Raw genomic sequence first — 17,855 nt, forward strand, 5'->3', positions numbered from 1 at the left:
ATAAGATTTGGATACAAAGCATGGACTCTGGCATCATATGATGGATATGTGTTTCATTTCAATATTTATTTGGGTAATTTGCTCAGAGTTGTTGAAACTCCTGGCAATCATGCTATTTATTTTGATAACTTTTTTACATCATTTCAACTTCCATGTCATTTAAAAATAAAGATTTCAGTGCTACAGGAACAATTCAGGAGAACCACATGCAAATCTACCACTATAAACTGTGAAATGTGTCCGTAAGAAAGACACATTTCACATTATTTTTTTATGTTATTATGATTTTCAATATGAAGAGAAAAACAAAATAATTTTTGTCTGATGGAATGACAATTCAGTTGTAACTGTTGGTTCAACATTTGGAAACATTCAGCCCATAAAAAATGTTTCTGTTTATTCAAAAACGCAAAGGAAAAAGGTTTTTATATCTCAGCATCTTATTGAACAATACAATGCCAAAATGGGTGGAGTCGATTTATGTGACAATTTAGTAGCCAATTACAGAATAAGTTTGTGGGAAAAAATGGTAGGGGCCAATATTTACCAATTACATTGATATAGCCTTGATAAATGTATAGAAAATATCACGACTTTCTATTACTGGAAATAAAAAGTCTCGTTTAGATTTCAGATGTGAGATGGCATTATTCCTTTTGCAAACTCCTATTGAGAAGGCAGAATTAGCCAGAATTAGATCAGCAAGAGGAAGACCTAGTAAATTCAGCATTCAAAAACCATTGCATGGAGATGGTAGACATTTTATCATAAAGTTTGATGATAACAAAAGACTTCATTGTAAAGAGTGCCATAGCCAGACTGTTTATAGATGAAAGTATGTAATGTAACTTTACATCATGATTGCAGTGAAGCTTTTCATGCTTGAATCTTTCAATCGAAATAATCTGTATTTGTAAAAGAAATATAATGTATATTTTAATATTAAATTAATTACAAGTGATCTGTAGATTTATGAAACGTTATGAAGCTAAAAAGTAATCCAGTGCTCTACTCAAAGAAAACATTGCACGAGTACAATCCTACTCACTAAACATCCGTAGTCTTATTCCGCTGATGTTGCATAACGCAACACTCGCTTTTTCCACAGGTAAGAGCATTTTTTTTATTTTTAATGTAAATTTATGTTAGAAATGCTTAATTTAATATTTGTTATTATTTTCATCAGAAAAGAATTATTCCTTGCAGTTTTCATTGTTAATGGGTTAACCCTCTGATATGCCTGGGTTTTCACTAAGAAAGTACATATTTCCCAAAATTACCATAAGAAAGAATTATTTTCTTGATTTTAATGTCAAAATGCCTCTGGCATTTTATACATGGATTAATATACTTTTAATTCATTGCTTTAATTTCTTAGAATTTTTTTAAGATGCACACATATATATATATGTCCTTACAGGCATAACAAAAAATATTTTAAACCATATATATATATACACATATATATAGCTTAAAATATTTATATATATATATATATACACATGAGGGTTAACAGAATAAGTGACTAGGATTTCTACGAATATTACTGTGAAAAGTATTAACCAGTACTTTTTTTTTTTTTTTTTTTTTTCCCCAAACAACAGCTATATTCACAGAATCTTATGGAATTTGTTCTAGAAAACTCTAACAGGTTTCAGGCCCGCTAGTGGCCAAGTGGTAAAATCAACGAACACTAGTAGCTTTAACCTGGATTCAATTCCAGGCAAATGAGCTGGCTGTATGGATGTTTTTGTGGTTTTCTCCATGCGCACTGTATATACGAGCCAGTTTTCCTTAGAAAGTCCTCCATGAAGGTATTCCTCCCTTTAGGCAGATAGCCCCAGTGTGCTTTGCCATAATCAACTAAACCAAGCTAAAACCTGGCAGGCTTCAGTATTGCCATATTGCCAACACATAACCTTATTGTTGAATATCTGAAAATTAAGGAGTATTTAACTTTTAAGCTTTAACTCAATTTAACTTATTGACTTAACTGTTTGACTGGTATTGGACAAACTACACTAAAAACAAATTCTCTTATTAAACCTGAAGTGTGTAAAATAGGAGAGAGGAACTGTTTGGTTATTTAATGCAAATACTTTTAACAAAGCATATCTTAAAAATCAATTAAGTTAATTCAATCAATGCAACTTCACACACCTTTGATTAAACTTAACCTGAAATAAAGGAATAGAGGAATAAATCTTCACTGGTGTTCAGGTAAAATATAATATTAACTCTCATATACTAAATCTCTTAAATCCACTTAACTACATATTCAATCACTTCAATATTGCAATTTGTTGTTCAGAGGCCAATATTTAGAGTAAAGAAGCCATCGATTTGGGACAACACACTTTATTTACACAAATAATGAATAAAAAGATCACACAGGAAATCATATTGACCATCACACAGGAAACAACATCTCACCATCTCCATACGCTCGAATGACGGATGTGTCGGGAGAAGAGACAGCTGCGCCATCATAATATGCATGCGCATAAGAAAAAACATTCACTCGCCTCTACCCAACACACCCCTCCTGCGAGCAACATTTTTTTCAATACAAAAAATGAAATACAAACAAATATATAACACATTACATTAAGAAATTAAGGAAATTATTTTCAATGTATACATTAATTTTTCTTCACTGAAACTCTTAGTAAGAAAATCTGCAATCATATTATCAGTCTGTGAATATTCCAACTTAATGACATTGTCCTTTGTTAAGTCCTTCATAAAATGGAAACCTAAGTTCATGTGTCTGGATTTCGTAAAAGATCTGGAACAGTTGATCCACTGGATGGCAGCTTGACTGTCTGTATTCAAGACCACTGCACCATTAAAAAATTGTTTACATTTTATTTCTGATAATAAATTTACAGTCCAAATAATATCCTTACAAATTTCAGAAATAGAAAATAATTCTGCTTCACAAGTAGACAGACTAACACTTCTCTGCTTACGACATTTCCAAGAAATCAATGAATCACCTAGTAAAATAGTACCACCAGAAAATGACTTACCATTTTCTGCATTTCCCCAGCTAGCATCAGCATATGCATTTAAAACTCCAAAATCATTGCTATATTTTACTTCTCCAGAGTCTCCTTCCTTCAAAGTATACACCATACAAAGTAAAGTTGTTTTTTTGGGCCTCTCTACTATTTCTCACACTTCGTGTTTATGTAATGAATCTAATTCATTTTCCATTGTGGATTTCCAGTCATACCAATTAGCACTTTGTTTTGCTTCTGAAAAATCATTCCGAACATTACTGATTATACTTGACGCTAGCTGTTTTGATTTGAGCCTCTCGGATCCGATCGTCTTAATGGTATTTTATTTCCATATTTATTACTTTTTTCATAGCTATCAGATGTTTGGACTTCATTCCCCCCTGTCATCACCCCCGCTACAACGGCTCATGTCGGCAATTTCGAAATTCGATGAGTCATCATATTCGCTTGTTTGAGTATTTTTTGTAACAACCAATTCGATGTGTGGTTTTTCATCTACTTCGTTTCCCTTTCTTTTTAATTCTTCAATATCCCAAGTTTCTAAGGCTTTATTTTCCCCCATATAATTACTACCCTTTAAAGATTCGTTAAATTTAACTGATCGTTCTTCAATTATTTTATTACTTACTATATCAAAAATACGATATCCTTTTCTTTCTCTAGCATATCCTAACATTATCCCTCTTTTTCCTGGTATGTCAAATTTGTTTCGCGTTACTTTCGGAATGTGAAAGTATGCCACACATCCAAACTTTTTTAGATAGTTTAATTTGGGTTTTTTACCAGTCCAAATTTCTAAAGGAATTTTTCCTTTTCCTTTCTGGGGTGTTAAATTTGATACTTGAGTACTAAAATTAATTGCTTCTGCCCAGAATTTTACCGGAAGCTCACTCTCATGTAGTAATGTCCTAGCTCTCTCTAAAAGAATTCTGTTTGCCCGTTCAGTTTTCCCATTACTCTCACTGTTATATGGAATTGTTTTTTCATGAAAAATACCTGAGTTAACAAGATAATTATCTAATTGTTGATTTACAAATTCTAAACCATTGTCTGTTCTCAAACGTTTAATTCTTTTACCAGTTAAATTTTCATACTTAGCTTTAAATTTACAAAATGCATCAAATACTTCACTTTTACTTTTAAGAAAATAAGTAAAATACATTCCAGAAAAATCATCCACTGAGATCATAAAATATTTAGACCCACCAATTGATTCAGTTTGAATAGGGCCACATAGATCCGAATGAATTATTTCTAAAATTTCTGAACTCTGATTAATGTCAATATTTGGATGACTTTTTCTAGTTATTTTACTTATGTCACAAGTTTCACACTTAAAATCACTTACATCATTAATATCAATGTATTCTTTCATTTTAAGCATATATTTTGGATTTAAATGACACAATCTACTGTGCCAAAGTTCATAATTATTACCAGTACAATCATTAGCAATGCAAGATTCAGAATTATAATATGGTTCTAAATTAACTTCAAGCCTACCGTTATTCTTAAATGCTTTAAAAAGTACTTCATTACACCTACTAAAAACTAATACAGAATTATTCCTTGATTCAATTTTACATCCTTTATCCATTAAAGCAGTGAGTGACAATAAGTTATTTCATAAATCAGGAATATAACTAAATTAATAAAATTAGAATTCTTTGTATTTATAGTTTTTGTTCTAACAGTACCAATACCTTCTGAAAATATTTTTGAATGTTTACCTGCCTGGTAAATCTCCCTCACCTCTGGTGTAATATTCTGAAACCAAAAGAAGTCTTTTGCTATGTGTCCAGTTGCACCACTATCCAACAACCAAATTTTATCACATTCATCACTTTTTCCACGCGTAAGTTGAAGAGCAAAATCACTTTCATCAGAACGAGATGAAACTTTCACACTCGTAGGTTTTCTTTCCTTGTTACCTTTGGATAACGCACTTTTTGGATTCTTGTTTCTGTAATAGCAGTCCTTCGCAATGTGACCAGGCCGTCGGCAAATGTAACAAATTCTTGGCTTATAGTTTTTATTCCTTCTTGATATGAACGCCTCCGTGTTGGTTCCATCAGGTCGTTTCCCGTTCGTTGAATTGTGAACGGACTCTTCCTCACGGAGTATTTTGAGTACTTCATCAATTGTTTTTTCACGCTGAGATTTTACAATTTCCCTAATTCGAGAGAATTTCCCACGAAGTCCACGGACTGTGTAAAACACCAGTTTCCGAGGAGATACATCTAATCCTAGTGATTGGCACTTAGTTGCTATTCCTCTCGCTCTTGCGATATAATCATCAGCCAACTCATGCAACTTCATTTCTAAATTTTTTAACTCATTACCAGCATCTATTTTTCGATCTTCGGCTTGACCCATAAATGTTGACTTTATTTTTTCCCAAAGAATTTTTGCATTTTTTTCTGTGGAGAACTGAAGCGCCTGTTGATCCGATAGTGAAAGTTTTATATATGCTACGGCATCAGCGTTTTTCTCATTCCACAATCTTTCATCTTTCTCGTCTAAATTTTCTGGTTTTCCTGTGGAAATTACAGAGTCAAGTCTTTTTAGTGATAAGGCAGCTTTAATTTTCAATGCCCAAATAAAATAGTTCTCTCCAGTTAATTCGGGAACGTTCCACTTCTCCAATTTTGGCTTCCACTAAGACACCTTCGGTTTCGACTTGGCATTTCATATCCAATTGTTCTTGAAAAAACCACGGAGCTGCTACCAATTGTTGTTCAGAGGCCAATATTTAGAGTAAAGAAGCCATCGATTTGGGACAACACACTTTATTTACACGAATAATGAATAAAAAGATCACACAGGAAACAACATCTCACCATCTCCATACGCTCGAATGACGGATATGTCGGGAGAAGACACAGCTGCGCCATCATAATTAATACGCATAAGAAAATATGTTTGCTCGCATCTACCCAACACAATTGATAGCAACAAGTTCATTTTCATTAAACCAGAACCTCACAACTCGCAAGCACCACCGAAGACATACTCATAATCACAAACAGTCCCTCAAGAAAATTCAATCAGAAGTTTAATTTCAATCCTAGCACCTAAGTATCAATTAACATTAACCCCAAACACATAATCAAATCAGTAACCGTAAGTGGTTAGTACAATTGGGTGCATTGTGAAGCCCACTGGGGAGAACAATAACAGCAAATTCAATAAAGCTCCATGTTTCTTAAAAGCCTCCCGGCTCAAACAAATGGAGTGACATGACAGACCACCATAAATTACACACAAAATAATTAAACAAATGCAATTAAATTTTAAACACACATTTATTAAATTTCTAGATTATTAAATTATTAGTAATTAATGGATAACTGATCAGTAACCCCCGCATACAATTAAATTACATTCCTCATTATTACTTCTAGACATACCAGTAGAACAATTTTGAAATTTAACAGAACAAACAAATATTAGGTTTATTCTATACATAAACTTAGTTACTTTAAAAATTTGATCACTAACAAAACAGAAATTACAATTATGGAAATTACATATTTTAGTCACAGTAATTTTAAATTTTACTTAAGGCACAACCTATGATTCTTTTCAAATAAAAAGAATACGATAACTCACAATTAGTACACAGGAACCCTTCGTCACGCTTAGCAACCGCTTAACGGAAACATTGCAGAATTCGCAAGCTCCATATAAGGCTGGAGACGGAACATCGTTCACTGATGGCACTAAGATGTAAATCACTAATACTGAAGTAGATGATTCGAGAAGACTGCGATGACACAAAATTAATTCCTCGACCCCACAACCAGAATTCAGAAGAAAAGGGTGGCAGAAGACACTACAAAGACACCACAAGATGAATTACCCGCATCGCACACCACAGCCAGATAATAAAACAGGTACTTCTAACTGGAACGCATCGAAACTTGTATAGAGCACCTTTGAAACAAACTTCTATATGGGACAAATCATTATCTCTATCAACGCCTTCTGTCTATAACAAATGCTTCTATCTGGAACCCCTCAAAAATGAGTATTCAAAGTTCTCGGAAAATACATGAAGAAACAGCAAAGTTTTTTTTTTTTTTTTTTTTTTTTTTTTTTTTTTTTTTCTGAGCTCCTGTCATTATGCAAAACTCTCCACTGCACCCGACCGCGGGCATAAGCTCCCGCAAGAGAACAAGCCCCGCCACAGGGAAAATGCCCTTCGAACCTTTTTTTAACGAAACTTTACATCACTCCAGCTCCAAATCCTGAATTCTTCTAACATTTTGCAGCCTCCCAAGAAATCTTGGTCTCTCTGCCCCCGTAAGTTCATAGGCTTACAAAATTGCATAAAATTCAATCTCACCAACCTTGGAATTTTACTTTAACTGAGAAATAACACCCCCACAATGAATCAAAAACAAGAAAATCTAACAATGCAACTGGACATCTGTACCCTCAACGTGGGAACGTAAAGTGGACCCCCTAGCTAACCAGCGGAAATAACCAAGAAAATCAAATTACCTAAACTTACAAACCCCTCACTGTGCTGAATAGGAACTGAAATTAAACATTGCAATATACACAGAGCGAAAAGGCAAGTGAGAACGAGTAATCTGATTTATGACTTCCTTGACAATCCCAATTTAGTAAAGCCCCCCCACACACACACACGGCTAAGAAATGTGACAAACACCCTAACTGCTTAAATTCTACTGTCAACGTAAGCCATAAACCAGATGTTTCTCCATCTTTGTTACACTATCTACAGTTTCAAGAATAACGAGCTAAATAAAGCTGTTAACAATTTAAGAATACTCTTTTTACCAGTTTCAAATATAAATAAGTTCAAATAAAAATGCTTGAATAATGATACTTAAAATAAAACAATAATATCTGAAATTCGTGACATAGCATTATTCAGATAAATTAAAAATTTAAAATATTTTAGTTTAACGAATTTTTTGGTATGATTTTTATCTTAGGATTCTAAAGTACTAATATCACAAAAGAACATTAATAAAATATTTCTAACATTCTAAAACTTAGAAATCAATTGTGTGGAAATTCTTTCAGTATACCAATTGTAATAAAATTATTAATTAAGGAATATTACACATCAGTAAATCAGAAAAAAGGGAGGAATTTAAGAGGAAAAAATCAGCCTCTAATTAATCTAATTTATTATTAACTGACTATTCTAATTTATTTATTAACTGAATCCTCAAGGTCAGTTGAAAATAATAACAAAAATTGCAAACTTTGAAATTAAATATCTTATTGCATTTTTTGTTCATATCGAAATATACTTTTTAGGGTTTTTTTATTTTTTAAAATGCATTTAAAACATTTTCCTATATATAAATACAGCAATCATGAAAACATATAAAAAGTTAGATTTAATATTTTATATAATATTAATTTAAAATTTTTTTAAAAAAATCTGAAAATTTTACATTATGCTCAAAGGGGAATTTTTTAATGTTTTGTATGTTACCTTTATTTATTAAATATCATGTTCTTTGAACTTAAAACATAAAATTCAATTCAACAGCAATATCGAAAAATAATTTTAACATGAGCATATCTTTAGAATTTCCAATACACAGTCTCGTGCACTGGAGATAAAAATGTTTCCCCCCGCACAGTGTTGCCACTGCTTGCTTTGAAATCATTGAGTTTATTAATCAAAAATTCATTGAAGTGTTACAAAATATGAATTCGATAATAAAACAAATTTCAAATTCCAAATTAAGACTTCCAGACGCCCGTATTCAGGGGAATATTATGTTATTCAAAATTTGATGGCTCTAGGTACCATTGTCTCATCATAATGCGAGAAACATACATACATTTATGCAGAGTCTTCATTATTTATTTTTTTTTTTAATATAACACAGGGCAATAATATTTGGTAGCAGCAATCTAACTGGCATTTATAGTGAATCAACGCAAAATGCCGAAATGAAATTAATACTCCTTCTGGGTAAATTGCCCCTTTGGACTAAAAATATGAAAATTAATGTTTGCATCATGTGAAACATATCTGTAATTGGAAGCAGTGGCATAAATAAGGGTATGCAAGGAATGCCGTCGCATAGGGGCCCGAAGGCTTAGAGGGCCCTGAAATGTTCTGCTGAGCTGCATTTACATGTTTAAACTTAAAAGACGGATTCCATTACATATATATAGAAGATTTAATTCATTTTCCCTTGATGAGTTCGGAATTAGAATTTCAATAAAAGAAGATTAATTATTATTTTTATATTTTTTATCTTGTATTTTTTCTCTTTTGCTTTTCATTTTTATTTTTAGAATTTGTACTACTATAAATTCTTATTTTAATTTTGATATGTTTTGATTTTGTGTTAAACCCCTTTTAAACGATTGTTAATATTAATATAGTTGAGGAATAGCCTTAATTTGACTCCAATTTACTTTTAACTTTAAAATCTTTAAGTACATGTAGATAACAGAATTCGTTTTCTTTTAAGTTTTCAATGGCCCCCTACCTACATGGTTCAGTGACGTTATTCTCTGTATGACGCAGATAGGAGGCCCTTAGAAGCACATGAAACAGCTAAATTCAAGTGTTTTCAAAAGTTAAAATTCCAGCATTCGACTATGAAATAATAACTTCATGACCTACCCCAGTTTAAAGATAGCAGTGAGCGTAAAATAGGAAAAGTTCCTTTGTATTCCTTAGTCTCAAACCTAAAAATTATTAAAGGCGACCCCCTAAAGGAAAGGTTTCTCCTTTTGCAATCCCAAATCAAAAAGGAGTAGAAGTGGAAATTAATTGTAACTATTTATAAGTACTTATTTTATATATTAATTTGTTTCTGTATAATTTGCATTATGATCGAATAATCAGTAGATATATTTTCTAAGTACAAATCAAAGAAGTAACTAGGCAGGATTCTGGTACTTTGGAATGAACTTTGCAAGTTAAGAGAAATCATGGTATATTATTTGCAGTTCGTAATTTTCATAATATGTCATTCCGGTAGCGTTTAATTTTGTTCATATATTGAATCTCTTACTAGCTTTTCCATTAAACTCAAGTCCACAAATCAGTCCTAATATTCAATTTGAAATTGAATTTATTAATGTGAATGATTTTTACAATTTAATATAACATATATTTCGTTGGTTTGCTATAAACAGCGTATCATTTTTCAAATTGTTGCCACCAAATAATTTCACCTTGTATTATTTAAAAAAAAAATTAAATAAGGAAGAATCTGCATGCTTGAATGTATAATTCTCACAATGTAAGAAACGATGGTACTTGCAACCTGTGCAGTCGCACCTAGAGGCAAGGTAAGGGACAAAAACATTTTGGATTTAGAAGCACGATTGACATTAAAAAATGGAAAAGTTAAAAGGCGGATCGATTTTTTTTCCTCTGTTTTTTACACTAATAAGCTGGAGGGGAGGGAATCATTCCTAAGTATTAATTGCTAACTCCAGAATACATGCTTTTCTTTCTTATGCACGCAAAATCATTGACGTAAGTTGAGCAGTTGTGGCATGAAAGGACTTTGCCCCACCCCCATGTCGAAATGCCGTTCTAGTCCAGGAAACACAAAGAATTTATGGCGCCACATTTGGAAAGAAAAGATTTCCCGTTCGGCTTAGGGATCTTTGATGAATTCAAGGTTTGAAAAAAAGGAGGGGGAGTTTTACGACAGGCTAAACGTAAACGAACACACAGATGCTCAAACATTTAAGCGGCCAAATATTTCAGTTAATTTCCGCCGTAAATTTAATGACATTTTTTTCATTAAATTTATCGAAATTCATTACTTCTTCACTCATGGGGGTAGGAAATGGAATGGATAAATATTTTTACTTGAAATAATGAGTAAATAAATATTTATCCAATTTTTCATATCAAAATTTTCAAAATATTCTCAAATTGCAGGTAAAATGCAGGTTAGGAATTCTTTAAAATCCCGAATCGAGAATTAAGTCTGAAAGCACAGAACTCATTTGAGGATTTACTTGATTTGCTTTAGAAAAGAGAAGAGCTGTAGTGTTTCTTAACCTGTAAATTACCCATCTACCAAAAATTCACACTTATCTGTAAAAGATAATTCTGAAGACATTAAATTTGTTTTGAAAGTAATATATTAATCTCTCTTTGTTTGAAAAAATATAATAAATTACAATTTTTTTACAACGTGAAACATTTAAGCGTATAATTGAGTAATGTGCAATAATTTGTACTTTATTTAAACGGAACTGAATTATTATATAATAATAAAGCACTCGAGGACTATTTGCGTAAGGGAAAGAATGCCTTCATGGAGGACTTTCTAACTGTTATTTGAAATGAAATTTTACAATTTACTTTAATTTTGCTTTTAATTTACTTTCCACAGCATTCAGTACGTGAAATCATCAATAATAATCTAATAATGATAATAAAAATGGCATCACAGAACTAAAAGTATATACTACTTCGTAAATTTTGATAAATTAGTTACTGAAAATAATAAACATATCAATGGCAGCGTTTCCCTAATAGTTTTAAGTTGCATTTCAACATCTGAAAGAACGCGAATTACACTGCTATTTTCACTACACAAACGAATGGAATATTTCAGAAAAGAATGCTTCCTCATTATTGCAATATTTCAATAATTTTGGCAAATTGAAAAATTTAATTAACACGTTCTAATAGTAAGTGATGTGATGTTCACTCATAAAATCCCTTTGTACATTATTCTCTTTCATTTCGGCATTACTGCATAACTTTTCTAAGACATAAATAGCTTCCGTTAATATATGTTCCCATACATTATATTTATTTTTTATATTTTATCATTAATAAATTAATGATTAAGATAAAAAAATTTAAACTGCTTAATTTATAAGCAATGTAAAGACTGGAAAGCTGAGGTCATTAATTTCTGAGACATAAATAGACGCAAGTAAAACAGATAACAATAATCATAAATATTAATGCTCCTAAAATATATCCGCTTTCCTAACTGATTTTTGCTTTATGATCACCAGGGTACAACAAAGCTATTTTCATTAAATGAAGTTTTGCGCATTTCTCTACGAAGTACGCAAAACTTGTTTCATACAATTTTATTTTTACTAATTATGAAGAAACTTTATACTTGTTTCCTAAACGAGTATTTATGTGTCCTACTTTTAGAATCCATGCGACAGAGTGTGAGTACTCATCTTCAAATATACGTTAGTGTCAATAAGCTTAACTCTAAATTATTAAACATTTCTGGGTCCATTCATGTATCATTGGAATCCGTTAAGGATTTAACTAAATTAGCAATGGTAAAATATTATGACATCACAAGCAGTTATTCGGGAGTATGCAATTCACTTATATTGTATTTATCATTATCTGTAACCACAGCCACGAGTGAGAGGCCATTTTCAATACTGAAACGAATAAAAACATATTTAAGAAACAGTATGACACAAGATCGGTTGTCAAACCTTTCACTATTGAGTAACTGAGATGGCTTTCACTAACTGAGATGGCTGAGAAAATGGACGTCCAAGTATTGATAAATAATTTTGTGGAAATGAAGGTTAGGAGACGCAAATTTTAAAAGAAGGATTTTTTTCTTTATGATGAATTTTGGCCACCAATGTTATCATTACACTTATTGAGGGATGAAAAAATTAAAGAAGAGCAGTACGGACTGAGGAAAATTAAAAGGAAACAGTAAAAAACTTTAGCATTCAAATTTTTTATAAAACTCATGTATTCAAGTAGTTTAGTGTACCAAAAGGTTTTTTAAAAAGACAGAAAAAACTTTACCATACATATTTTCTACAAAAATTGTATGTTCAAATTGTTTTCTTTATGAAGTTTATGATAAATGTGTTTTATATTTAACAAATGTATGTTTTCTTTATGAAGTTTATGATAAATGTGTTTTATATTTAACAAATGTATCATTTACATTATAAAAGTTCTTATTTATTACTTGTATATTATTGCATAAATCATGTTCGTAAGCTGAGTAAATCACAGAGTACTATACATTATTGTAATAGCTTTTCTGTACATTTATCAATTATCTTGTCTGTCAGTTATTAATTATTTATAAGTTTGCTAACTTAAGCGAAAAAACTTAGATAGGTGTAGATTTTATATAAAATTTTAAAACATCAGTATGCAAAACTTCTTGGATTTTATATAAAAATCTCGGAAAATCTAGGCTTTCTTCCTTTCCTTAATGCTATACGTCGACATGTTTCTTTTTTTTTTTTTATATATATAGACTTATTCATTTATTATTTTTATGCATCTCAGTCAAAGGAGAGAAAAATCTGTCTCTTGCTCTCACACAAAAAGTCTTAAGTAACTGAATTAAAATCATCTGACGTCAAATACCCAGACTAAAGCAAATTTTCATTTTACCAGTTGGTCAAGGGAAATTATTTTCCTTTTTTTCTTTCTTCATTTTACGTACCTTTCAACTGGTTCCCTAAGAAAGAACTTTCATTTTTTAACAATTAAATCAGATGTGATAAAAATCATCGTGAAAACATTGCCGCCTGGAATCCTTGATTTTTTTAAAACTTTTCGTGTTTATTATTATTATTACTATTATTATTATTATTATTATTATTAAGTACAGTAAATTTATTGGGAAAGGGGCCAGGAAAATTTTTGGCATAGAGGCCCAAGAGTTGTAGTTACGCCACTGATTGGAAGTAAGTATCTATGACCAATGGCTGTGAATAAAAAGGCAAAGTAAGGACTTTTGTGAATACTGTGCATATTCAACAGCATGTACAAAAGTACTTCTTTAGTTTATCACTTCTCAATGAATGGAAATGGTAAATAATGCATTTTATTTTCAAATGAATAAAATAATACAAGAATCAAAATGGTTATGATTCTAAAGTGCTTAAATATAGCATTACAAGCATATTTCACAAATTACAGTAATATTCAAATTGTCCATTATTTAAATAAATATATAAAGCATTTTTGAAAAGTAAAAATACAATGCCTTATACTAATTCAAAAACCTTTCAACTGATAAAAACAACCATTACAAATTACTAAGAGGTACAACAAGCCTAACTTTTTGACATTATTGCCAACACTGTTCAAGTATTTGTTAAGTCTGAATACAAACTTCTAGATCCCACAATCAAACATGTTTACAGCCTATTGCTAAAGCCACATTCAACCCGAATTTTTATCTCATCATCATGGATATTTTGCCCTGCAAAATATTTCTTTCAGTAAAGGAATAAATGAAGTCATTGGGTGCAAGATCTGGGTTGCACTGCAGATGGCCTAAAACTTCCCACTTGAAACTTTTCAGTCGTGATTTTGTTCGAAGGCATTATGTGAGAATGAATGTTGTCATTAAGCAAACAGACTACACTTGTTATCATGCTTTTACATTTGTTTTGAATTGCCCATTTAATGTGTCTCAAAGCATCGCAATATGCAACAACATTATGTTGTGCTGGGAGGCATGAAGTCAAACAGATGAATGCCCTGTCTGCCCCAGGAAACAGAAGTCATGACTTCTCTTTATAAGATATATATATACTGCAGTTTTTAATTTCTTGGCTTTTAGGGAATTTGCATGGTACCATTTCACTGATTGTTGCTTCGATTCTGGTATGTGATGATAAGCCCACATCTTGTCATCAATAACAATCTGATTAAGAAACTCATCACCTGCTTCTGCACAGTGTGTGAGGAAGTTAAGTGTTAAGCTTATCCTTTCCCTTTTGTGTTGTTCCATTAAAGTTCTCAGAACTCAGTGTGTGCACAGTTACACTTCATTAAGTGTTGTCATAGACTCTTCCAGTATGATTTTATGCAATTCTTTCAATGTGAGAGACCTTATTATTAAGACATCAGACACCACAGATGACCTACCAATTCTGCGTTCATCATAAAATTGGTCTTAACTTCAGAGAAAGCCTGACACCATTTCATTACATATTGTTGATTCATAGCTTTCCTACAGACGGAAACAATTTCTTTATGAATATCTGACGAATGCTCAATTTTTGCATGATGAAAATGTATGATGGAATGCACTTCAGATTTGTGGAATTCTGAACTGAAGCAATCATTTTTTATTCACGTGTGCTATAACCAGATTCAGCATAGAAATAATGAATGACCATGAGGGGAGGCAAAATGTTCAAGCTTACAAGACAATGCAACATGCAAATGTGCTCGCCAAAATGTTTCCTATTCTGCTGTCTGTGATGTATCTGCTTTTCAAAAATGTCTTGCATAATAAATTAAACATATTTGTTAATAACAGCAGTCGTACATGTGATTAAAAAATTATTAAGATGAAGATTAACTTTTAAAAATAGTTTTACTGAAATGTACATTATGAACTAAAAGATAAATACAAGACTTATATAATGCTGAATGGCAAGACTAAAAACTGGCTTGGTCAGATGTTTAGAATTGCATTTAGCAGGACATATGGAAGATTACGATGCTATGCCTCATGCAATGGAAACTCTCACCAGATCACAAGTCATGATAGTGTAGTGCAGGGATGTCAAACTCATAGGTACACTTGGGCCAAACAAACAAGGTTTAACTTTAGGCGGGCCGCAAAAGAAAAAAAAAAAAAAATCAATATTTGTAGAAACGTAGATTTATTTCGAATAATACAATAATAAACATATATATATATTTATATAGAAAAGAACAAGAAAAATTTAATGTTTATGTCCTGATACTTGACATCTCTTCTCTGCTATTATCTTTCCTATTTCGGGAGAAATTTTGTTTGCAGTGATAACTTTCAACGCTGACCCAAGGTGAGGATCATTAATACGGTTTCTAATAGGAGACTTATTATCTTTCATGACTGAAAATAACTGCTCGCACCGATAAGTGCTACCAAACATGGAAATAATTTCATATGTGAATTTTCGAGTATTTTCAAACCTGGCTGGTAAATATTTGTAAAATTCAGGCACGCCCACTTCAATGAATTTTGCTTTCAAATTTGAGTTGCATTGAATCTCGATCACCTCCATTTGCATATGGCTGGGCACTGAGTCAATACTTATTGAGAAAATCGAAGAAAACAAAAAAAAATTGTCTTCAAGGGAACTAAAATCATTAAACCTCGTTTCAAATTCAGGTGTTAAATTTGCAATTTTTTCTGCGTATTTTTGATATGAACAAGTATCATCTAAACTTGATTTGTTCATGCTGCATGTCGGGAAGTGCGTCAAATCTTCATTTTTAAGTTGTTTTTCCCAAAGAACTAGTTGACATTTGAATGCTTTAATTATGTCAAACATGTTCGTAATGATATGATCTTTTCCTTGTAACAATAAATTTAAATCGATTAAGTGTTTGGTTATATCAACCAAGAAAGATAAATCTTGTATCCATATTGGATCGTAAAACAAACTTACGTCTTGATTTTTCGTTTTTAAAAACTGACATATTTCTTCTTTCAAATCCCATAATTGTTTGAGAATCTTGGAGCAAGATAACCAACGTACCTCGGTATAGAAGGACAAACCCGAATATTCACTATCTAACTCACTTAAGAAAGCAGTGAATTGACGCTGATTTAAACGAGATCTTATAAAATTTATAACTTTTTTTATATATGACAAAACATTCTCCATATTTATTACTTTCATGCATAGAACTTCTTGATGTATAATTCAGTGCATATGATGAATGTTTGAACCGTGAATTTCACTAAGTTTTTTTCTTAGTAATGCTACGAAGCCCTTGTTTTTCACGGTCATTGATGGAGCGCCATCTGTAGCTACAGAATTTAATTTTGCCAAAGGTAGATTGTATTTCTGCAGAAGTCCAAAAACACAAGTAAATATATCTTCTCCTGTGGTAGTACCAGGCATCGGTATTAGTTCCAGTAATTCCTCAAAAATGTTAAAATTCTTGTCACAAGAACGAAGAAACACTGCTAATTGAGCTTTGCCACTAATGTCCGTGCTCTCGTCACAGGCAATGGAGAAACTTTCGAAACTAGATGATTTTGCTTTGATCTCACTTAAATTCGCGGCTAAATCAGTAACTCTTTCCGCAACTGTATTTCGAGACAATGAAATTGATTGTAAAGCCTTCACATTTCCAGGACAACAATTTCTCCAGCTTTCATTAGGCATTCCTTGATGAAATCACCGTCAGTAAAAGGCTTCGAATGTTTAGCTATCAACTCGGACAAGACGTAGCTTGCATGTACCGCCGCTTCACTTTCTTGCAATACTTTACTAAACATGGACTGTTGCTTTTTCACTCCTAACTTGAGCTCTTTCAACTTTTCTTCTCTCATTAATCCTTCGTAATTGTTATATTTCGATTTGTGTTGTTCGTAATGACGTTTAATATTATATAACTACATTAATAGTATTATTACATATCAAGCAGATTATTTTATCTTTTATTTCACAGCAAAAATATTCTAATTCCCATTTTACTTGGAATATTCTATGTTTGTCAGCGATTTTTCGTTTAATTTTACTACCACTTGGTTTTGATATAGACATACTGAATACAAAGGGCTAGAATAAACACGGTTAACATTAAAAAGTTAACAAAAATTTATTCTTTCCACAAGAGATAAATCAAAATGCTGAAATATTTCTTCAAAAATATTCTAACAATATCACAAAATGTCAAACGTTTAGCAAAAATCAATTCAAAACAGAGAAATTAATTCTATCTCACAGCAAAATCACTACAAATCAATCACAGCATTAAGTAAACAAACAGTTCGCTAGAACTACAGCTACTACGGAGATGAGTTGTTTGTTCTCGGCTTTTATAAGCTTTATAATTAATTTCTCGAATATACTGGAAACATCTATAAA

General features: G+C 31.7%; 1 protein-coding gene across 4 annotated transcripts in view; it reads right to left on the reverse strand.

Moving 5' to 3' along the window:
• The window catches only part of LOC118184963 (lachesin-like), a 69,381-nt gene that overhangs the window by 19,429 nt on the left and 32,097 nt on the right, over positions 1-17,855 (reverse strand). Inside the window, exon 6 of one of the 4 annotated variants that reach the window (XM_035354722.2) lies at positions 2,349-2,840. The exons of the other annotated variants lie outside the window; for them this stretch is intronic. Coding sequence (XP_035210613.1) covers positions 2,608-2,840 — 233 coding nt within the window. The 3' untranslated portion in view covers positions 2,349-2,607. Of the gene's footprint in view, positions 1-2,348; positions 2,841-17,855 lie in introns of those variants that run through there. 4 annotated transcript variants of the gene reach the window in all.

Source organism: Stegodyphus dumicola, chromosome 8 (genome assembly GCF_044657685.1).
Source record: "Stegodyphus dumicola isolate Sdum_Otavi_A_Nest chromosome 8, ASM4465768v1".
NCBI lineage: Eukaryota > Metazoa > Arthropoda > Arachnida > Araneae > Eresidae > Stegodyphus > Stegodyphus dumicola.